This window comes from Brassica napus, chromosome C1, assembly GCF_020379485.1.
Source record: "Brassica napus cultivar Da-Ae chromosome C1, Da-Ae, whole genome shotgun sequence".
NCBI classification, from domain to species: Eukaryota; Viridiplantae; Streptophyta; class Magnoliopsida; order Brassicales; family Brassicaceae; genus Brassica; species Brassica napus.
This window is the reverse complement of record NC_063444.1, coordinates 14,195,195-14,218,597: the sequence shown is the minus strand read 5'-3', so window position 1 is coordinate 14,218,597 and position 23,403 is coordinate 14,195,195. Positions and strand designations below refer to the sequence as shown.

Here is a 23,403-nt window from a genome sequence, read left to right as displayed (position 1 = left end):
CTTGTATATTAGAAACCTTTTAAACAATCTTTCTAGATATGTTTAATCTGAATTATTCTCAGTCACACACGACTAGAGTCGGACCAGTTTCTAAATTCTCAAATCACAAAAGCCAAGCTGCTCTCACAAGACACTTGCTTTTGTTCACGATTACTTGACAAGAACACACCTCTTGCTCAAGATTTTTTCCAATTGAACGTCTAACCTAAATCTACCCAAGGTAATCTAGTTATATACGTTCCCCACAATATTTTGTTTCCTAATATTGTGTTAAACCCAAATCTTCTTTACTTTACGCCAAAGTAATATTTTGGGCCCAATGATAATCTGACACGTCATCGCTCCATAACAAACTCGTAATCATGTATCTCACATCGATCAGTATGTGTAACACATTCTTCTGTTCCACATAGTCAAGCTCAGTTCTCTTGAGCTTACATTCCCCCCCCCCCCTTTTTTATCTGAATGTGACAACCTAAGCAACCTGCAAGGACATCACAACAAGCCAAACAACCACACACAAAGATAACTTTCTATCTCAAACCATAGCACACGAAATGTAACTGGAAACACATTCTTAGTCAGACATCAATGAGAAGTTTTAACAACACATAAATAAGAAAGTCAAATAACCAAGTACACATCAACCGAAGGACAATTGATACATCACACTAGAAACCGAACAACTAAGAACTCGCACTTCCGTCACTGTTGCTGTCTTCATCAACATCACCGTCTTCATCTTCATCTTCATCAACCTCCTGTTGCACCACGTACTGGTCATACTCTCCCCCTGCTTAGTTGCACATTTAGATAAAAAATCCAAGTTAGAAAGATCAAATACTAAGTAACAACTAAGTATGATACTCTTACTCCTTAGACGAATCCGAATGGCCCTTTTTTTGTGCAACACTTTGTTTCAGCTGTTTAGCACACAGACTTCTCCATATTAAGCACTCAGCTTGTTTCCTCATTCAATCCAGACAGTGATCAAGACTCAAACCGAAATGTTGTAGCATCCTGGTCCGAGATGAATGTCTTTCACAAGTGAATCAGACGAGTGTGGGATCAGAAATCAAGATGAATAGCTTTCATAGAGAGAACGTGTCGGTTCAAGGTGTTGATGTTGGGGTGACATCGAAACATGCAACATCACATATTTACAGCGACCCTCCTGTCAGACATGACTTTCTCAGAGATTCACGATTCTCAACGCCTTCCGGAGACCCAGAAAGGTGTTGTAATCTAGTGGTTTAGTAAACAGAACAGCCAGTTGCTTCTCAGATGATACGTGCTCGAGGATCACAACTTTTAACTCAACCAATTCTCTCACAAAGTGATGTCTGATATCCACATGTTTGGTATGTGAGTGCTGAACAGGATTCTTAGACAGATTTATTGCACTCATATTATCACAGTGAACAAGCAAAGGATCAGAGATGATACCGTAATCCACAAGCATTTGACGCATCCACAGTAACTGAGTACAACAGCTTCCCAACGCAATGTACTCGGCCTCAGCTGTCGAAAGAGACACACAATTTTGTTTCTTGCTGTGCTGCGACACCATGTTATTTCCGAGAAAGAAACAACCACCAGAGGTGCTTCGTCTGTCATCTAAGCAGCCCGCCCAATCAGCATCACAATAACCTGCAAGGTTCACGTTAGTTTAAAAAGTGTAATGCAAACCAAAATCAAGTGTAGCCTTCACATATTTTATAATTCGTGTGACAGCATTGAGATGCAATTCCTTAGGATGTGCCTGGTAGCATGCACATATCCCCACACTCAAGCACAAATCAGGATGACTTGCCGTTAGATAGAGAAGAGAGCCTATCATTGCCCGGTATAGCTTCTCATCCACCGGTTTTCCTTCATCATCCCGAGAGAGCTTAGTCGTAGTGCTCATAGGAGTTCTTGCTATCTTACTCGTTTGCATACCAAATCGTTTGAACAAATTCTTAGCATGTGTGCTCTGTGAAACCGTGATACCATCCTCCAATTGCTTGATCTGAAGTCCAAGAAAGTAGTTCAGCTCACCCACCATGCTCATCTCAAACTCCCTAGTCATTGTTTTTACAAACTCATCCACCATCTCCTGAGAGTTTCCTCCAAATATGATATCATCTACATAGACTTGAATGATCAGAATTCCTTTTCCTTTCTCTTCAATGAACAGAGTTTTGTCAACTCTCCCTTGCTGAAAACCGTTTTTGGGAAGGAAATCAGTCAATCTCTCATACCAAGCTTGAGGAGCTTGCTTCAGGCCGTAAAGAGCTCTTTTAAGCTTGTAGACGTGATCAGGGAAATGAGGATCTTCAAACCCCTTGGGCTGTGTCACGTAAACCTCTTCTTGTAACACCCCATTCAGGAACACACTTTTTACGTCCATTTGATAAAGCTTGATTCTGAAATGACAAGCAATTCCGAAAAGGAGTCTAATTGACTCAAGCCGAGCAACTGGTGCAAATGTTTCATCGAAATCAATGCCTTCAATCTGAGAGTAACCCTGAGCAACAAGTCTTGACTTATTCCTGACCACATTACCTTCTTCATCTGTCTTGTTCTTGTAAATCCACTTAGTGCCCACAATGTTCACATTTTCGGGTCTAGGAACTAGCTCCCAAACTTGAAAACGATCAAACTGCTCCATTTCTTCATGCATTGAGTCTGTCCAGAATTCATCATCTAGAGCTTCCTGTATGTTCTTTGGTTCAATTAGTGAGACAAAGCACTCCAATTTCTTCATCTCAGCAATGAAACACGCCAGTTTGACCATATCTTTGAAGCTAATCTGCTTCTTACGTGTGACTCTCTCATCAAATATTCCCCCAATAACATCAGCAGACGAGTGATTTTTATGAACTCGTCCTTCATCCAGATTGACTTGTTCACCATAAGGCTCGTTTTGATCTTTAGACTCATCTTTAACCTTAGCTTCAAGAGGTGCAGTTGTAGTCTGTGTAACACACTCCATGGTTTGTGTTACTCTTGTCTGATAGAAACCAACATTATCATCAAACACAACATTCACATTATCTCTAATAAACTTAGTGCGTTGATTGTAGACTCTGTAGGCTGAGCTGTTTGTTGAGTAACCCAGAAACATACCAACATCGCTTTTAGCTTCAAATTTTCCAAAATGTTCCTTGTCATTGAGAATGTAACAGAGACAACCAAAAACATGCATGTGACTGAGGTTGGGGGTTTTTCCTTTGAGGATCTGATATGGCGTGGTCTTAGTCTTAGGTTTGACATACACTCGGTTCATCACATAGCACGCAATAGCAATGGCTTCTGTCCAAAACCCAGATGGAACATTGTTACCACACAACATCGCCCATGCCATCTCTTGCAAAGTTCTGTTCTTCCTTTCCACAACTCCATTCTGTTGCGGGGTTCTGGGAGCAGCATACTGATGTCGAATGCCTTGACTTTGACAGAACTGATCGAATTGCTCATTCTGAAACTCACCACCATGATCACTCTTGATCTGAATGATCCCACATTTCTGTTGTTTCAGTTGAAATGCTAAGATTTTGAAACTCTCTATAGCATCAGACTTGTTACGGAGAAAGTCCACCCAGGTGTATCTTGAAAAGTCATCAACCAAGACAAAAATGTATCGCTTGCTAGAAATACTCTCAGGAGATATAGTGTAGAAACCCGTTAAAAAAAAAAAAGAGAATGGTCGAGTATCTTTGTGGTGGTCGAGTCGCGGGCAATAAGAATCGATCGAGAAGTTTTAAAGTACGAGGTGGGCGAAGAAATGATCGTGAATGAACTATGAGTCGAATAAGTTGCTCGACCATAGTTAGAAGATGTCATAGATTGATGAGACTGACGTTTTGGAAGCATAACAATTTTGGAAGCACGACGGTTTAGAAGCTCGACGTTTTGGAAGAATGACATTTTTTCAGCACGATGTTTTCCGCGAAACTTCGTATCAGCGGAATATTATTTCGAAGATATTGGAAGCAGGACGGGAATTAAGCACGACGGGAATCAAGCACGACGGGATCGAAGCACGACGGGAAAACCCAAAATTGGACGAAACCCTAATTTTGGTATTCTGTAATATTTTTCGGAGAAGCCGGAGGCTCGGGAAATATTACCATCAAGGTTATAATGGAGTCTGGAGTTTATTAAAAATTATTCAGAACATCAGAATGGGAGTAGAAAAATATTCGGGATTAATCGCGGATCAGAAAATTACCGGAAGGACCGAAATCAAGCGAATGAACCGAGAAGCTCGACGTGGCTCATTGCATGGGTTCAGAACGTGGTGTCAACCATCTAACAACCTGAGTGTCTACAGAAGCTCGAGGTGTCGTCGTGCATGGAAGCTGTACATGCAGCCTGACATGTAGAAGCACGAGGTGGATCGATCAAGCACGAGGTGTCTCCGCGCATGCAACTGAAGCATGCTGATCTACATGTGTGTGCTGCTGTGGCGCCTTGCATGAGTTCTATTCATGCAGCATGACATCTGGGAGGAGTGGTGGCGTCCTGCATGTGTCCTGGACATGCAGCCAGCCATGTGGAGCACGAGGTGCCGCCGCGCATGCGTCCGGAGCCATGCGAAGCGACACACGGGATGCCACCAACCTGAAGCTGATTGGTTGATGTCTTCTATAAATATCCCACAACCCCATCTCATTTCATCACATCCAGACCTGTCCAAATCACCTTAAAACGTGAGAGAAAAGTAGAAAAAGAAAGCAAGAGTTTCCGATCTATTTCGAGAATTTTAGAGAGATTACGAGGTCAGTTCTCTACTGATTTCGAGTCAGCGCCTAAGGACGGTTCTGTCCAACTGAATTCGTCCAGGCCACTCAGTTCCTTTGATGATCAGCTAGAGATGCTGTCCGGAGTTAGTTCAGTTCTACGGGTTCAGATCAGTCAAAGTTCTGCTCGATACTCCGCCGGGAAGTCCGAAGAACTGTCCAGAAGCTAGAGGAGGTTCTGTCCGAGTCCAGATCAGCCTGTCGAGGCCTATCAGTTTCTTCATGGCGAAGCCGAGGTTCTGTCCAAGTCGAGATCAGTTCAGTCCAGTCCATTCAAGTCGTCCCTTGGGTTTTGGCCAAGTCCTCTCCGATCAACCAGCTGCTTCTCGCCTAGAACACTGTGAGTTGGTTTGTTTGAGTTCCACTTGGAACTTAGGGAAGATTGAGTATTCATATTGAGTAGAATGCTTACACTGTTGCATGATAGAGTCCTTAGGGTTATTTATTACACCGGACTCAGTTTAGCACGGGCTATGCTGAGATGAAATGGAATTAAGACTGAGATATTAACCTGAATAGGACTAAGATGATCGATTATAGGTGAATTAAGATTAAGATGAGATGCATGTCTTGATTATTTACTACTTGGTTGATTAGCTATGGATTAGACATGCCTTAGTGATGATTGCTTGGTAGTGATTATTGTTTGTGCAGAGATTGTGGAAATGTTGTTTTCTAGGGGATCTTTGGCCATATAGGCCGATCTCCTGGTTGTGATGTTGATACTACGGGTCCTATGCCATATAGGCTGGACTACGAGTATTGGTTGATATTGTCGTAGACTCCTATATATTGTTTAGTTTTGGGTTGGAGTCTTGTCCCCTAGGTCTTTCCTAGGGATAATTGTGTCGAGTGTGTGTTATGCCGACAGCAGGTGCGAAACCGGCCCATGCTAGGCATGTTTTGGGGTGGACTAGTGTTTCCTCGCCCTCGTACCCAGCGGGTTCAAGGAAACCCCTTATTCGCTGGATCGGGAAGACTCAGACGAACGGAGTCATGTCCTATGTCTGAGTATTACACGACAGTGTAATGTGGCAGTGACCCGAAGGACTGTGGACTGTCACGCGGTGACCCGAAGGACTGTGGACCGCGGTCGGTTGAAAGTTCCTTCTTCTGGCCTTTGTGGTAGGGAGATAGGATATTGCCGATAGAGAGGATGAACACAAAGTCACCAGGGCCCAGGTTAGAGTGTTGTGTTAGTGTGTCGTAGAGGGTTATGGAACCCTCGAGTTAATGTAGCACCGATATACGGTGTTACGAGTAAGATCGAGTCATTGGTAGTTACTATCTTATTATTGTTGTGGTTGTGGTTGTTGATTGATTTGTTTGCAGGTTCTAACATTAAGTCCTAATTCTGGCTCAGGTACCGAATTAGGCTTGGTGTGTATTTCGTTAGTGTAGGCCTGACGTTGGCCTGTATTTGTTTGAGGGATTGCTTGTGAAGGGTGGTGGATATTATAAGCTATGCGGTATCATTGGTTGGCCGATCATGTTCTTGTCTGATTGTTGGTCGACCGGTTAATGATACTTGTATAGTCTAAGTGTCTAACACTACATGAGTACTGAACTCAAGCGTATATATGGTTAGCTAGGGATTGGTTGTTGACTTGTTTTAATGCAGGTTCTCGTTACTTGAAGTTAGATCATGGCAGGAGGCCAAGTCTAACTTACTAACGGTTTGCTTAGCCTTAGCTTTTATTGCATGCTAGGGCTAGATTGATTGTTATTTTGGGTTGTCTGGGTTAGAGTCTAGGTTGCGGATAGAGGCCGCCAGCTCACTGAGTAATACTAGATTACTCATCCAAATCCGTTGTCTTTTTTGCTGGTCGCTTTAGGTAAGGATGATCGGATAGCTTGGTGTTGGACGTTAGGACCGCCGGTGTAGATTTTCATGCATTTTGTAAACGTTATTGTGAATTGTGTTATGTTGACCCGATTTGGCATTAGGCTGGGCCCAGTCTTGAATTATTCAATGTATGAATATTTCTTGAATCAATATAGAAATTGTTTTTATATGTGCATCATAAGTACTCTGATATTTGACTAGTCCGGTCTAACACAACGTTAGGTCGTGGTACGGGTTGAAAAGCCTTAGGCCTTGACCTAATGGAAAACGCTAACTCTAGGTACGGGTTGCAAAGCCTTGTGCCTTGACGCAGCGGGACGAGTTAGTGGATGAACTGGTCTAGGTCGTGGAGTAAATTTTGTGACTCTGACCGGATCGTCCCTAGCCCGTCACGTAGCGCTTCCAGACCATGGTGTTGGGTTGGACGATCAGTCATGTTCTTGTTTGATTGTTGGCTGGCTGTTGGCTCAATCATCTCCAACCCTGGGTGTTGGACGGTCAATCGGTCATGTTCTTGTTTGATTGTTGGCCGGTTGATCGACCATATCTCTAGGACGGTTCGGGGGTGTTACAGAGGTGGTATCAGAGACTGGTTTCGTCCATGCTTCCGGAACTCATGATTTAATTGGTTTTCGAATATTTTCTAGATTCAAAATGAGTCACAAAAGGCATTAGGGAAACCGGTCACGTCCAGTGATAGGATTTATTGTTTTAGGAATTAGGATTGAGATAGTGGAATCTAGAACTGTTAGGTTGCTTGGTTAGAACTGTTAGGTTACTGGTTAGCATTGCTAGGTTTTTTGGTTAGCATTGCTATGTTGTTGTTAGTAGACTAATGGGATTAGTTGTCTACTAACTTGTGTGTGAAGTGTTCTTTTGAATTGCAGCGAGTAAGTGTGTTCGTTGATCAGAACTTTAAGGGATGAAAACCTTAAAGTGGAGGGAGTTCGAGGCCAAACCCAAACCCGAAGCGAAAGAGGAGAGACAAATACAGAGAACTGGGCTGTGGTATGGACTGGACATATGGTGAGGAACAAGACTTCGTTGGGAAAGGACTTCATCAGAGTATTTGGGGAAAAGAATATCGAGAAGGATTTGAGAAACCAGAGTGTTATAGCAGAGCAACAGTAAGAGATGATCCAGCGATCATTCAACTGAAGACGATTGTGGAGGCCTTGAGGAGAACACTTAAGAAACCGTGGTGGACAGAGTAAAGAGGTTATGGAAACGAGTGAAAAATGTTGTGAAGATGAGCAATTGCGCAACTAAGTATTCGAGGACGAATTCTATTAAGGGGGGGGGGGGGAGAATGTAGAAACCCGTTAAAAAAAAAGAGAATGGTCGAGTATATTTGTGGTGGTCGAGTCGCGGGCCATAAGAATCGATCGAGAAGTTTTAATGTACGAGGTGGACGAAGAAGTGATCGTGAGTGAACTATGAGTCGAATAAGTTGCTCGACCATAGTTAGAAGATGTCATAGATTGATGAGACTGACGTTTTGGAAGCATAACAATTTTGGAAGCACGACGGTTTAGAAGCTCGACGTTTTGGAAGAATGACATTTCTTCAGCACGATGTTTTCCGCGAAACTTCGTATCAGCGGAATATTATTTCGAAGACATTGGAAGCAGGATGGGAATTAAGCAGGACGGGAATCAAGCACGACGAGTTCGAAGCACGACGGGAAAACCAGAAATTGGACGAAACCCTAATTTCGGTATTCTGTAATATTTTTCGGAGAAGCCGGAGGCACGGAAAATATTACCGTCAAGGTTATAATGGAGTCTGGAGTTTATTAAAAATTATTGAGAACATCAGAATAGGAGTAGAAAAATATTCGGGATTAATCGCGGATCAGAAAATTGCCGGAAGGACCGAAATCAAGCGAATGAACCGAGAAGCTCGAGGTGGCTCATTGCATGGGTTCAGAACGTGGTGTCAACCATCTAACAAGCTGAGTTTCTACAGATTCTCGAGGTGTCATCGTGCATGGAAGCTGTACATGCAGCCTGACATGTAGAAGCACGAGGTGGATCGACCAAGCACGAGGTGTCTCCGCGCATGCAACCGAAGAATGCTGATCAACATTTGTGTGCTGCTGTGGCGCCTTGCATGAGTTCTAGTCATGCAGTCTGACATCTGGGAGGAGTGGTGGCATCCTGCATGTGTCCTGGACATGCAGCCAGCCATGTGGAGCACGAGGTGCCGCCGCGCATGCGTCCGGAGCCATGCGAAGCGACACACAGGCTGCCACCAACCTGAAGCTGATTGGTTGCTGTCTTTTATAAATATCCCATGATCCCAGCTCATTTCATCACATCCAGACCTGTCCAAACCACCTTAAAAACGTGAGAGAAAAGTGGAAAAAGAAAGCAAGAGTTTCCGATCTATTTCAAGAATTCTAGAGAGATTACGAGGTCAGTTCTCTACTGATTTCGAGTCAGCGCCTAGGGACGGTTCTGTCCAACTGAATTCGTCCAGGCCACTCAGTTCCTTTGATGATCAGCTAGAGATGCTGTCCAGAGGTAGTTCAGTTCTACGGGTTCAGATCAGTCGAAGTTTCACTCGATACTCCGCCGGGAAGTCCGAAGAAATGTCCAGAAGCTAGAGGAGGTTCTGTCCGAGTCCAGATCAGCCTGCCGAGGCCTATCAGTTTCTTCATGGTGAAGCCGAGGTTTTGTCCAAGTCGAGATCAGTTCAGTCCAGTCCATTCAAGTCGTCTATTGGGTTTTCGCCAAGTCCTCTCCGATCAACCAGCTTCTTCTTGCCTAGAACACTGTGAGTTGGTTTGTTTGAGTTCCACTTGGAACTTAGGGAAGATCGAGTATTCATATAGAGTAGAATGCTCACACTGTTGCATGATAGAGTCCTTAGGGTTATTTATTAAACCGGACTCAGTTTAGCACGGGCTATGCTGAGATGAAATGGAATTAAGACTGAGATAATAACCTGACTAGGACTAAGATGATCGATTATAGGTGAATTAAGATTAAGATGAGATGCATGTCTTGATTATTTACTACTTGGTTGATTAGTTATGGATTAGGCATTCCTTAGTGATGATTGCTTGGTAGTGATTATTGTTTGTGCATGGATTGTGGTAATGTTGTTGTCTAGGGGATCTTTGGCCATATAGGCCGATCTCCTGGTTGTGATGTTGATACTACGGGTCCTATGCCATATAGGCTGGACTACGAGTATTGGTTGATATTGTCGTAGACTCCTATATATTGTTTAGTTTTGGGTTGGAGTCTTGTCCCTTAGGTCTTTCCTAGGGATAATTGTGTCGAGTGTGTGTTATGCCGACAGCAGGTGCGAAACCCGCCCATGCTAGGCATGTTTTGGGGTGGACTAGTGTTTCCTCGCCCTCGTACCCAGCAGTTTCAAGGAAACCCCTTATTCGCTGGATCGGGAAGACTCAGACGAACGGAGTCATGTCCTATGTCTGAGTATTACACGACAGTGTAATGTGGCAGTGACCCGAAGGACTGTGGACTGTCGCGCGGTGACTCGAAGGACTGTGGGCCGCTGTTGGTTGAAAGTTCCTTCTTCTGGCCTTTGTGGTAGGGAGATAGGATATTGCCGATAGAGAGGATGAACACGAAGTCACCAGGGCCCAGGTTATAGTGTTGTGTTAGTGTGTCGTAGAGGGTTATGGAACCCTCGAGTTTATGTAGCACCGATATACAGTGTTACGAGTAAGATAGAGTCATTGGTAGTTACTATCTTATTATTGTTGTGGTTGTGGTTGTTGATTGATTTGTTTGCAGGTTATAACATTAAGTCCTAATTCTGGCTCAGGTACCGGATTAGGCTTGGTGTGTATTTCGTTAGTGTAGGCTTGACGTTGGCCTGTATTTGTTTGAGGGATTGCTTGTGAAGGGTGGTGGATATTATAAGCTATGCGGTATCATTGGTTGGCCGATCATGTTCTTGTCTGATTGTTGGTCGACCGGTTAATGATACTTGTATAGTCTAAGTGTCTAACACTACATGAGTACTGAACTCAAGCGTATATATGGTTAGCTAGGGATTGGTTGTTGACTTGTTTTAATGCAGGTTCCCGTTACTTGAAGTTAGATCATGGCAGGAGGCCAAGTCTAACTTAGTAACGGTTTGCTTAGCCTTAGATTTTATTGCATGCTAGGGCTAGATTGATTGTTATTTTGGGTTGTCTGGGTTAAAGTCTAGGTTGCGGGTAGAGGCCGCCAGCTCACTGAGTAATACTAGATTACTCATCCAACTTCGTTGTCCTTTTTGCAGGTCGCTTTAGGTAAGGATGATCAGATAGCTTGGTGCTGGACGTTAGGACCGCCGGTGTAGATTTTCATGCCTTTTGTAAACGGTATTGTGAATTGTGTTATGTTGACTCGATTTGGCATTAGGTCGGGCCCAGTCTTGAATTATTTAATGTATGAATATTTCTTGAATCAATAAAGAAATTGTTTTTATATGCGCTTCATTAGTACTCTGATATTTGACTAGTCCGGCCTAACACAACGTTAGGTCGTGGTACGGGTTGAAAAGCCTTAGGCCTTGACCTAACGGAAAACGCTAACTCTAGGTACGGGTTGCAAAGACTTGTGACTTGACGCAACGGGACGAGTTAGTGGATGAACTGGTCTAGGTCGTGGAGTAAATGTTGTGACTCTGACCGGATCGTCCCTAGCCCGTCACGTAGCGCTTCCGGACCATGGTGTTGGGTTGGACGATCAGTCATGTTCTTGTTTGATTGTTGGCTGGCCGGTTGGCTCAATCATATCCAACCCTGGGTGTTGGACGATCAATCGGTCATGTTCTTGTTTGATTGTTGGCCGGTTGATCGACCATATCTCTAGGACGGTTCGGGGGTGTTACATATAGGACCCATAAGATCCATGTGCACAAGCTCCAATATGCGTGTAGATCTGATTTCAGCAATCTGTTTGTGTTGTACCTTGATCTGTTTTCCTTTGCAACACGCTCCACACACTGTGTCTGTCTCTCGTTCCAACTCTGGCACTCCTCTAACCACTTTAGCATTCACGAGTCTTGTTAGTCCATTAGTGTTCATGTGCCCAATTTTCTTGTGCCATAGGTCAAGTGTTGATTCCCTGCCAGTAAAACACGTATGTGATGGCTTCCACATATAGCAGTTGTTACCAGAACGTACTCCACACAGCACCAGATTGCCATTTGCATCAATCGCACGACATTATTTGCTGTTGAAGATAACCTCCAACCCTTCGTCACAGAGCTGAATCACACTGATTAGATTGGCCTTGTGTCCATCCACAAAGTATACATTTATAAGACGAAGAAGATCATCTCTCTCCATTACACCAACTCCTCGAATTTTGCCATAGCTTCCATCACCAAAAGTAACTTTACCACCTTTCACACACTGAATTTTATCGAAGTAGTCTTGATTTCCGGTCATATGCCTAGAACATCCACTGTCGAAATACCAAGGAGGACTGTCTGGATTGTTGTGTTCAGTACTAGTATAGGCGACATTGCTAATCAGAGCCGGCTCCTCATGTATGCGTGCTATATTACATACCGGAGTGTGCTCTATCGCAGTGTTTGACACAACAGGCTCCATGTGTGACACCTTCTCCTCATGTATGCGTGCCATATTACATACCGTATTGTGCTCTGTCGCAGTGTTTGACACAACAGGCTCCATGTGTGACACCTTTTGAATGTGCTCCTTGTAGTTAGGATATAAGTCTCGTTTTGTTATCCAAACATGACCATAGTTGTTGGGTTCTATATGGCAGAGGTTTAGTCTCCAAGCTCGTTCGTACTGATGCATACGGAAATAGCAAAACCTGACATTGTGCCCTCGTTTGCCACAGAAAAGACAACCATTCCCTCGTTGTTTTGACACAACCTTGTTTTCGGTTCTGACATTCACTGAGGCAGGTTTAGCCGCTACGCAGTTCTTCTCAAGTTTTTCGCTTGGTGCCTCTTTTATAAAGACTATTTTCTCACCTGTAGCAACTGTCTTTGATGCAGGCCTTTGATATCCTAAGCCCCAATGTGCTTTCGAACTCTGACCCAAAGTTAGTAGATGATCGAGAGTCGAGGTACTAGTATTGAGCATCCTCAGCTTCTTATAGTTTTCAGTGAGTTGACTTTCAAGTAATTTGCTCTTGTCCATCTCCTGAACAAGAAGATCATTCAGTTGCTTAAACTTGACCTCAGATTGTTTCTGATTTTTTTCTTGGTCAGACACTGTTTTTCGAAGAGACTGAATTTCTTGATCAGATTCCTTTGACCCAGATTGAGAAGATGACTGGATGCTGGGTTGCTCCAACTCCAGAATATTGACCTGAGCTTTCAGCATTGCTCTGTCTTTGAGTAGTTGCAGATTCTCATGACTTAGCTCAGTAAATTTGTTAAAAAGTGATCTGTATTCTGCTTCAAGATCTGGAATAAGATCATCACCATCCTCTTCATTTTCAGGACCCTCAGCTGGTTTGTTATCTCCCGCATCATCTTGAGCAACGAATGCTACGAAGTTTAAGAGCAGTTCTTCACCATCACTGTTACTGTCTGAGTCTGTGTCACTGAAACACACAAGCGATTTGTCCATTTTCAAATTGTTCGGACATTCACTACGAGTATGTCCAAAGCCTTTGCAATCAATGCACTTAAGCTCCTTTCCCTTAGCCAGAGGACACTCACTTCGAAAGTGACCAAATACTTCACATTCATGACACTGAAGTTCTTTCCTTCTTGAATTTTTAGCAGTATTAGACCTTGAGGTTTGAGAATTGAAAGGCTCAGATTCATTCTTTTGAAAGCGTCCATTTGATCTGCCTCCACCTTTCTCCATACGCTTAACAAACTTGTTGAAATTCCGTGCCATTAATCTCAAGTTATCCTCAATCTTTGCAAATCTGTCATCTCCTTTAGATTCAGTCGAGAAGGCTATACTCTTAGGAGTGTTTGATAGTCGATCAGTCTTTTCAAGATCATGAACCTTCAAGATACCAGATAGTTGATCAAGCTTCATCTCGTCAGTGTCCACAGCGATGTTAAGCACAGCTTTGTAAGCTTCAAATCGAGGAGGCAGACATCGCAGTAGCTTCTTCACCAGATCCTTTTCTTCATACTTCTTTCCGAGAACAGAAGACTCGCTGGCTAGCTCGCTGATTTTGGATATAAAACCATCAATGGGTTCATCATCTCCCATTCTCAATTTTTCAAAACTTGAAGCCAAATGATCAATCCTAGTTCTTCGCACACTGGTATTTTTTTCGAAGTGATTGATCAGAGTATCCCAAGTCTCTTTGGCTGACTCACATCCCTGGATGATCTTGAATTGATCCAAGTCTACAGCTGAGAATATGACAGTGAGAGCTTTAGAGTTGAATTTCGAAGCAGCCTTATCAGATTCGGTCCACCTGTCTTTAGGTTTTAATCCCATAGTTTTGTCCTCCATCAACATCGTGGGTGCAGACCAACCTTCTTCAACCGCAGTTCACATCATTGGGGCTTGACCTTAATCCATCACGTCTTCCTGTTGGTACTGAGAACCTTGGACCACCAGCTAATGCGACCGAGTCTCTAGTGGCTAGAGTTACAATGTCTGAGCATGAGACAGTTCGGGGGCACGCAGCCTCGAGAAGTCTCGTAGCCTCATCAATGATCTCGTAGCCTCTAACGCTTGCATTTGGTCCAGTGCTTTTCTCTGAAGGCCTTCCGGGTCTTGGGTCGATCAAGAGGGAAGCATCACAACCCTAACCATACCAAAAAATATTGATTTCGTCAATGTTACGTCAAGATATATTAGTTAGTCCATGATATACATCTAAAAGAACCAGTCGGTTAGAGCATCATGATTTTATGTGACAATTTTAACTGTATGTAGAGCATTATGAAATTCTTATATGAAAAATAAGGACACAAACTATTATTTGTTACGATTTTTGTTTAAAGATGTCAGAGATTTTGTTTTAAAAAGATTTCAGACTTGCACTGATGATATATACACTCACAAACGCACATAAGGAGAAGCGTACTAACCCTGACAAAGCAATCATGAAACTGCATACGAAGCAACGCTGCAGTAATGCTACGGTCACGGCGGAAACGGTTGGCAACAACATTAGCAACAATAGATTCTGCTCGTGGGCATGATCGGCCGTAGAAGCCAAATCGGAGCTGGGCCAAAGCAGAAGGAGCAAGGAAGCAGAAAAGGAAAAACAAAGTTGTGATCGACCTCATTTCGAAATGATGAGCTCTTCTTTGCCTCTCCACGATGAATGTTACTTCCAAGTTTTGGTGATGATATTCTTACCGCCCGTAACATGCATATTTATATATAAATTTGGGGACCAGACGTTGACAAAGAGAATGTTTCATTTAGAAGACGTGCGTAATTTAAAGATGGATAAATTGTCAACTTGACTGGTCTAAAGGAATATACATGATGCATTATTATTATAATAATGTTTCACCAAAAAAGGTTAGTGTTTGTTCTACACACGTCAAAGATTCAATATGGCCAACTTGGAATACATATGTAAACAATTTCCGTTCAACATTAAGTTGGCTTTGAAAGGTATTATATGATTTCCATGTCGAATAGTGAATCTAGTTTAGTGCTGACCCGAGTCGACCTAGCTAAATATTGGACCCTAAAATTGATAAAAGACCTTTAGACCTAGAAACAAATTCAAAAATCAAACTGCAAGCTCGGTGTATTAACACTAAACCACTGAATTCTTTTAGGCTTGTCTCTACTTATTATACGGACTTGCGAGAAAAAATGTTATTAAGGAAGGTGATAAAATCTCTAAAGATTGTTTCTTGCAGTCCAACAAAAAAAACAAGATAAAAGTTACGATTATATACTCTGTACAACGATCCATACCACTGATCCTATACACAAATGAAGATTATATATACTTCGAAGCGCTTACAAGTTACAACACAAATGCACCTATGTGCTTTTCGTTTTTTTTTGTTTATATTTATTTTATTTACATAGAAAATCGAAATCTACTATTACTTGCTAAGTCGAAACTATGATCAACGGTCGGGAGAAGTATCCAAACCTGAAATCAAACATAGAGATTGTGAATAAATGACATCTTTTATACATATCGTAGTAAGATGTAAAAGAGTAAAACACAATTCTTACACTATAAGGTTTACAGGTGTTTAAGAAGAATCTTAGTTCCGGAGATAAGGAAAAGCTTGGAAAGGAAAGCGACCAGCCACTTGACTGTACAAAAACATAGAAAACAGAGTTAAAGGTCTCGCCAATTCAGAGGACGATTGTTTCTTGTGAAGTATTACCTGAAAAATCCGATTCCAATGGAGATCAGCCACTGCTTCCAGTCAAGCCTGACTGTGGAAATGAAAATGCCAAGGCATTCTATCACGATTACCTGATGGAAACAAGAAAAGCAAGCATGGAGATTAGGGAGTGTTCAGCAATCAGCAATCAGCATGAAAGATAGAATAATAAAGAATTACCTGAAGTATAACAGTTATAATAATTGTTCCAAGGAACAAATGGTTTTTCAAGATTCCACTGAACATATTTGTTTGGTCAAGAGTCCGACATTCAAACTCGTTAAACACCTGCATAAATTCAGACCGGGATACCAACGAATGTGAAGCTCTCGCCAAGAAAATACAGAATGGTGTTTGAGAGAACATAAAAAGAGGTGAGAGAGATTACTTGGCAGAAGACAAAGGAATTGAAAACAAGTGTGTTCTTGACTTTGTAAGCATGATCTACACTTTTGTTCTCCAGTTTCAGTATACTCTCTCCACGAAAGTTTAGAAGAAGCAATGCAGTCACTTGGTAAGCAACCTGGAGAAGCAGGCTTATCTTTGTGTAAATTAAGCTTTGCAACTGTGTTTACTTCATTGAAATATATGAAAAAACAATCACTAGTATTAACGAGAAGATGAAGGTTGTACATGGGCATACCTGTAAGACAAACTTCGCCCACATGAGTTTGGTTATAAAGGGTGCTCTGAAATGGCAAAGGGAGTACCATCAAACTGCATCTTATATATGATGAAAGTGAAACAGAAGCAGGGAATTTATATCCTGATGAAATGCTTTTGCCAAAAGTTCAATTGTCCAATCATGCTATGGGCTCCAAAGGAACAAAAGAATGACTTGGTTCTGCTCCTACTTATAAGAAATTTCTTGGACTCATTTCTCTCCATCCAGTTCAGAAAATTCACATAAGTTGGAGCAGAGCAGAACCAAGCAGTCCTCTTGGCTCCACTGCATAATCAGAACTGAGAACTGTTGAGAATTAGCATCTTTTGGAATTGCAGAGAGCTCAAGTAACGGTTGATATGGTCATTTAGTCATATGATATATAGTAATTAAGGAATCTCTCCTTTGAAATATGATTTACTGAACCGTTTCCATACCCTTTACGAACTGGCGACCGTCGCATTAAGTTGTCAATAGGTGGTTCTGATGCCAAGGCCAACGCTCCAAAAGTATCAATGAGAAGATTGACCCATAGAAGCTGCATATAGAAATGTAAAGCAAATTGATGAGAAAGAAAGAGTGAGTTATTCACGATGCAGAGACTGAAAATTACCTGGGCAACATTTAGCGGAATTTCATGAGAATGAATCGCCACAACAACACATATAATTAGAGCTGATGCGCTGACTGTTAGCCGGAACTGAACAAATCTTTGAATATTTGTGTATAAAGATCGTCCCCATTGGATGACCTTAAAACAAACACTCTCTTCTTCAGTTGCAACCCTTTTCAAATATGATATCAGCTAAATTGATGCATGATATTTCACCAACCGTGAGAATCGAAGCAAAATTGTCATCCAACACAATGATATCAGAGCATTCTTTAGCAATTGCAGTCCCTCCAATGCCCATTGCAAGACTGATATCCGCCTGCGGTCCAAGAATCAACAATAGCTATAGCAGGCATTGGGAAGATCTCATTTTGAGGCCAAATTAGAATTTTTAAGGACCTGGCGCAAGCTCGGAGCATCGCGGATTCCCTTTCCAGTTGCTGCAACCACGTGTCCCTTCTTTCTCAGTTCTTTAAGTAGAAGGTGGTTTTCTTCAGGAGAAGATCGACCCATCACCTATCACAAGTAAGGTTGTTTAAGTTAACTGCTTATTTAATCCGCTGCAAAATCTCAGTACCAACAAATAAGGGTAAGAACATAATTATACTCACTAGAATATTTTCAGCAATTTCTTCTCTTTCTGCATCTGACATCGAAGAAAAGTTGCTTGCTAAGATTGTTGTATTTATATCTGATGTTGCTGTCAGTATCCCGCACTCCATCGCTATTGCTTTGGCAGTCAGAAGGTCGTCGCCTGTCACCATGCACACCTACGATACAAATAAAATACGATTACCATATCAGCTTCTAGAAACAATTTGATCTAAAACTTTTTGTCATATAGTCTTGCATAACAAAATGGGTTTGGATCCTAGAAAACGATGAGAAGCTTTCAAATAGATTAAGAGAAGATAAAAATGTCACCTTTATTCCAGCATTACGACATTGTTCGATTGAATCTCCTATGCCTGGTCGGCAAGAATCCTGCACACAATGTATCCATTTTTAAGAGAAGATAAGTTTCTATATTGCAGGCATATATAGCAAAAGTTAGCAATTTAAAATTCCACAATCGTCATTACTGATTCCATGTTGAAAAGCAAAATTTTACCTTTATACCAATGATAGCCAACAAAACAAGGTTGCTTTCAGGTATATTTGTGAATGCTTCGTTCCTATGAATATCTCCTTCAGGATAATTTCGGTAGGCAAGGGCAGCACAGCGCAATCCTTCGTTGCACATATCATCAATGATATTTTCAAATTGAGATATCTGAAAAAGGAAAATGAAAGAACACAGATAAGACGAGAAATCAAGATCACTACAGGCCTCCTTTATATATTTCCTTTTTTTTAATAAGCATCTTTATGATTATAATATAGTGAATGATTTTTCTTCAAGTAAATTAATTACCTTTTCTTGGTCCATAGATGCTATGTTGTCTCTGGCCATATACCCCTCGCAAAAAGCTAGAATAGCCTTGGCAGCACCTTTCCAATGAACACGGACTTGAGAATCATGCTAAAGGTGTATTAGCAAGAAAAAAATCAGACAAAAAGGGGTATAGCTCACATACACATGAAACCGTTAAAAAGTTGAATCAAAACCGAACATACTGAACCAATTCTACCAAATGAAGTAGGTAGGAAAGTGGGATAAATTAGCAAGAACAAGAAATCAGGTTACATTACCAATTGGACTGCAACACCTCTACGTTTTCTGCTTGAATTGAAAGGTGAAACGCGAAAAATTGTTGATTTTGACTTTATTTCATCAAAATTCATTCCTAACTGCAAAAAGATGAGTTAGATTAGTTCTGCAATCAGATGGTTGCAACTACGTTTGAGATAACTAATAAACATTATCAGAAACAAGCCCCACCTTGACACCGAAATTAAGAATGGCACGTTCTGTTGCTGATCCAAAGACCTCTGGTTCAGAGTCTTCAGACCCTCCCTGATTTTAATCAATCAAGGCTGAGTCATCAAATTATAACGCAGGAACTGGAACCGAACTACGCAAAACTAGACAATATGATCGTACCTCAGGATGATATACACTCCCATTCGTGTTCAGGGCAATTCCTTCGGCGATCAACGAGATTTGAAGGGGAGACAACTCTGACATAGTATCCAAATTCTGCGGTCGTACTCCTCCGGCACAAACATCAACAACCTCCATCTACTTAAAAGAAAATGAACTGTCTATGATGAGGAACACAAAAAGTTTAATAACAGACACTAGGAAAGCTGTGTAAACAAGGGAGAACTGATCCGGTAGGGGCCAACAAACTCAATTTCATGAGCAAATATTCAGTTGTGAAGAAACAATGACACAAGGGGATAATAAAGTAACTAAGTATGCTGTGAAAAAAAAGAGGAGAGATAGCAAATTGCCTGATTTAAGGTTAAAGTCCCGGTCTTGTGGCATACAATCGTTGTTGCAGACCCCATCGCTTCACAGGCAGAGAGCTTTTGCACCTGAACATTCCGTGAGATTATTAGTTTGTTATTATAAAAGTATGACAAAAGTAGTCATGTACGAGTTGCGTACCAAAGCTTTCTCTCCTCCAAGTTTTCTCGACATATAGGCAATGCTGTTTCCGGAGTAATTGGCATTAATTACACAAACAGAAAGTTAGTTGTTCAAACTGCTATAAGAAAGTTGTAGGAAGCCAATTAGGTTTTGCAAGCTCGAGGATAAAAGATGCAGATAGGCTACAGACAGTTAATAGAAATTGAAAGGGTTTGTCAAGTAGCAGATGTCTGAAAAGCCTTACTTCAAGGTAACAGCTAATGGCAATCCTTCAGGCACTGCCGCCACTACAATGGTAACCTACAAAGATACACACATAAAGATCAACCACATGATCAGATATAAAAGGTGAAATATAATTATCATATACTTAATTTATACTTACCCCCAAAATTACAAACTTAATCACCATGTCTATTTCTTCATCTAACGTAGTTTTCCCAGCAACAAACGGACTACCATTTTTATTTTTGGTTCGTCCCATGAAGTATCTGGGGGCGAAAGGTTTGTTAAAGATGAGAATCGAGCAGTAGGATTTGAGACGAATTAACAGAAAGAAATTCTTGGTATAGAGACAAACTTACAGGCATGACTCGATAAGAAAAACAACCAAAGCAACCGAGATACTGATTAGGCTAAATGCAGTTACAACTCGGTTCAGATACACCTAATAAAAGTGACTTACAGGTGAATAAGGAACTGCAACAAGAAAATATAAAAGGGCCAGTGACCAATGAAACGTACCTGCAACGGTGTCTGTCTACCAGTATATAGTGGAATAGAAGCCATCGGCATCCTCCACTGGGTGTTCATCCCGACACGAGTAACCTTCGAAAAGCAGAACAAGAAAAGAGTGAGGCAAAGAACCCAGTGTAATCAGAAAAAGCATGGTCTGCAACCTTCAGTTGTACGAAAGAGAAATAGAGAATCTTTTCTCATTAGACTCTTGTCACGTCGTCCTAACCAAACTCAAGTCTATGTATTTATATCATTTACAACTACTTCCTGGAAGACCATGTGATTTGAGGTGAATACAGGGACAAGGTACTGAATCGATAACACATTAAAAGAGATGTGAAGCTAATTCGTACCAGCATGGTACCGATGCCATCTTCCACTATAGATCCGGATATTAGAATTGGATCTATATCTGTATCTTTGTTAACCTATTTATGCAAACAAGATATTAAAATAGTATGACATAATAATGCATTTTACTGCTTGGTACAAAGTACAAGCTTACCGTTTTGTTAGTTCCCATGGTTTCATATTCGCCTATCTGAAGTGAATACCCAGAAACTAAGACACCATCTGCAGGCACCTGCAGCATATTGTATCGTACTTCAGTTTAATGATGAAACTCCAGTTTAATGAAACCACCCAACAATGAAAAAAAGATTGGATCTTTTCCTGGTCACCACTTTTAAGAGGTATAATATCGCCAACAACTATATCATAGATCGAAACTTTGACCCGTCTTCCATCTCTAGTAACCTGTATCCAGTGACATTCAGCAAAAGTTAGTGACGAATAACATATCATGTAATCATGGAAAGCTATATGGTATGACCGTATGAGCACAAACCTCGATACATATTTTTCTCTTCTCATCATTCACCTTTTCAAACTGAAGAGACTGGTTGTAATTACTGATAGCTGAAGAAAAGGGGAAATATTACCAATTCTACTCGCTACACAATTACATAAAACCGAGCTAGATGTGATTGATTTCTTCTTTAAAGTAATTTCTACAGGTAAAGAACAAGTTGCCAAGGTGAAATGAAGCACCGAAGATAACAGGATACCTGTCACAAAGATGACAAGGATCACTGTAATTATGATGCCAGCTTCTTCATACCATCCATGATTGATAGTCTGCAAGGGACGTGAATATTATAGGATGCTTGGCAGTATAACCAACTAGAATAGATAGGCATAGTGGACCACTCTAGCAAACAAACACAGGGTATATAAAAAGACAGAGAAAATGGCAAACAGCACTGGGTTTCAAATAAGCTAAAAGTGTAGAGTGAGCCAAACAGAGTCGACAAGATAAGAAGAATAGGCAAACATTTCAGTAACCACCCACCTTAGTTTTTATTTGCAGCAGCAGAGAAGCCATTGCCGCAAACACCAATACAATCAAAGTAAAACCTCGGCTTGCTTCCCCGAGAAACATCTACAATCAGAACAGCAGTATGAAAGCTTTTTCTTTTTTTTTTTTTGTTGTCAAAGTTTTCACAGAATACTACAAATACAGTTAGTCACCATACACAAAAGTTGCCTTCTTTCTTCAAAGGATAAGTGTTAGATCCAAATATGTCCCTTCGTCTCTGTATGTCTTCATGACTACCACAGATACCCTTCTCTAGATCAGTGAGCAACAGACGTGATAATCCTGTAACCTGTATAGCACGAAACGGACCCAATAAGTAAACAGAAGTAAAACACTAACTGGGTAGAAATAGTGTATGGTAAGCAGCTTGCCCCATCACAAAGCTTCAGAACACGTAGACCATCATCACGAGAGATGGAAGAAACAAATTCCTCCAGTTTGATGCCACCAAACTCATCTGGGATTTCAATTCCAACAACTAAAAAGTGGAAACACGAATTCATGTTAGCACATCACAACAGATGGACCCCAATGAGGTAATATAAACACTAAACTTACAATAACAACAGAAAACACTCTAATAAAAAGGTAACAGTTGTCCCACTATTTAGCTTTTATGATGTTTCAATCAACCAAATATGGGATGAATAAGGAAGGTACCTTGTACTGGTTCTTCTGACTGATATAGAAGCCGTGCAGCAGCCTATTAAAAGGCAAAGCCCCATATTAGGAAAAATATATCCAACAACACAAAACTTCTAATTGGAGCTTGAATCAAAAGTAATCATCTTTGTTCGTTTCAATATGTCATACCCTTGTAGTAGCTTGATGATCATGAGATCCGCAGACTTCTTCTCTCTCAGAATCCTTTTTAGAATCCAACACAATCTTAAAACGCCTTGTTGCAGTAATCGCAAGCACAGCACTCTGCAACAAAAACAAAAGAAAACAAAAGCATGGGGGTAACGACACCGTTTTTGACAGAAACAAATTCGAAAACTGAAGCCGTTTACTCTAAAGCGTCGAAAGGGGTTCCGGGACTCAGTAACAACGCCGCCGTCGTGAAACACCGCCATTTCCTGTGTCACGCCTTCATCGCCGGCAAAGCCAGCTTCCAAATCAACAGAGCGGCGTCGAGGTGATTGCATCGGAGAATGTGGTTACAGAGCGAAAGAGAGGGAGAGAGAGTGTGTGTGTGTGTGTGTGTGTGTGTTATATAACAAACTTTGAGGTCGACTCGTCGGAAGAGAAAGACGCTTTCTTCATATTGTCGTCCTAAAATTTGACCCACCTTCAGTTTGAAAAGCTAAAGAGTTTTTGTTTTGTTTTTTTTTGTGGAATTTAGATTATTTAATTATAATTTTATCTAAACATCATGAGATGTATTTTTATCTAACATCATGAGATGTATTTTTTTTAGATTTTAAATTTTATCAAAATATATTAAAATCAAAAGAAGGTATTTTAAATTTATTAATTATATTATATTTTCAGATGAAAATCATCAATTTCTATGGATTTTATGCTACATCTCAAAGGGACGTAAT

The 23,403-nt window shown here is 41.2% G+C and overlaps 3 protein-coding genes across 3 annotated transcripts; all 3 read right to left on the bottom strand.

Moving 5' to 3' along the window:
• Positions 1-11,827: 11,827 nt before the first annotated feature.
• On the bottom strand, positions 11,828-14,071 carry LOC106373169. Its single transcript, XM_048743700.1, has one exon. It carries the CDS (start codon positions 14,069-14,071, stop codon positions 11,828-11,830), a length of 2,244 nt encoding a protein of 747 aa, XP_048599657.1.
• A 7-nt stretch (positions 14,072-14,078) lies between these two features.
• Positions 14,079-15,054, bottom strand: LOC125579831 (peroxidase 44-like). Its single transcript, XM_048743699.1, has 3 exons — positions 15,030-15,054; positions 14,650-14,918; positions 14,079-14,363 (listed from the first exon to the last, which is right to left on the bottom strand). Exons 1-3 carry the CDS (start codon positions 15,052-15,054, stop codon positions 14,094-14,096), a joined length of 564 nt encoding a protein of 187 aa, XP_048599656.1. The 3' UTR covers positions 14,079-14,093.
• A 364-nt stretch (positions 15,055-15,418) lies between these two features.
• On the bottom strand, positions 15,419-23,165 carry LOC106376061 (calcium-transporting ATPase 8, plasma membrane-type-like). The gene is made up of 34 exons (XM_048744234.1): positions 22,870-23,165; positions 22,670-22,783; positions 22,517-22,559; positions 22,228-22,334; positions 22,014-22,145; positions 21,830-21,919; positions 21,546-21,615; positions 21,326-21,396; positions 21,151-21,234; positions 20,984-21,061; positions 20,832-20,906; positions 20,485-20,568; positions 20,325-20,407; positions 20,126-20,231; positions 19,985-20,040; positions 19,759-19,801; positions 19,602-19,685; positions 19,249-19,386; positions 19,087-19,161; positions 18,897-18,995; positions 18,619-18,726; positions 18,316-18,477; positions 18,129-18,188; positions 17,816-17,974; positions 17,604-17,720; positions 17,425-17,523; positions 17,205-17,342; positions 17,029-17,129; positions 16,571-16,616; positions 16,316-16,450; positions 16,108-16,215; positions 15,928-16,019; positions 15,770-15,853; positions 15,419-15,683 (listed from the first exon to the last, which is right to left on the bottom strand). Exons 1-33 carry the CDS (start codon positions 23,002-23,004, stop codon positions 15,802-15,804), a joined length of 3,144 nt encoding a protein of 1,047 aa, XP_048600191.1. The 5' UTR covers positions 23,005-23,165; the 3' UTR covers positions 15,419-15,683; positions 15,770-15,801.
• Positions 23,166-23,403: the final 238 nt, after the last annotated feature.

Coding starts and splice junctions, on each gene's coding strand:
- LOC125579831 (XM_048743699.1), bottom strand. CDS start 15,054: ATGTATATTCCTTTAGACCAGTCAA. Junction 14,919..15,029: donor TATTCCTTTAGACCAGTCAA/GTTGACAATTTA, acceptor ACGGGCGGTAAG/AATATCATCACCAAAACTTG. Junction 14,364..14,649: donor TTCATGATTGCTTTGTCAGG/GTTAGTACGCTT, acceptor TGGTATGGTTAG/GGTTGTGATGCTTCCCTCTT.
- LOC106376061 (XM_048744234.1), bottom strand. CDS start 23,004: ATGCAATCACCTCGACGCCGCTCTGTTGATTTGGAAGCTGGCTTTGCC. Junction 17,975..18,128: donor GTCGTAATGCTGGAATAAAG/GTGACATTTTTA, acceptor TTTGTATCGTAG/GTGTGCATGGTGACAGGCGA. Junction 16,451..16,570: donor GGGCGAAGTTTGTCTTACAG/GTATGCCCATGT, acceptor CTGCTTCTCCAG/GTTGCTTACCAAGTGACTGC.
- LOC106373169 (XM_048743700.1), bottom strand. CDS start 14,071: ATGTTGATGGAGGACAAAACTATGGGATTAAAACCTAAAGACAGGTGG.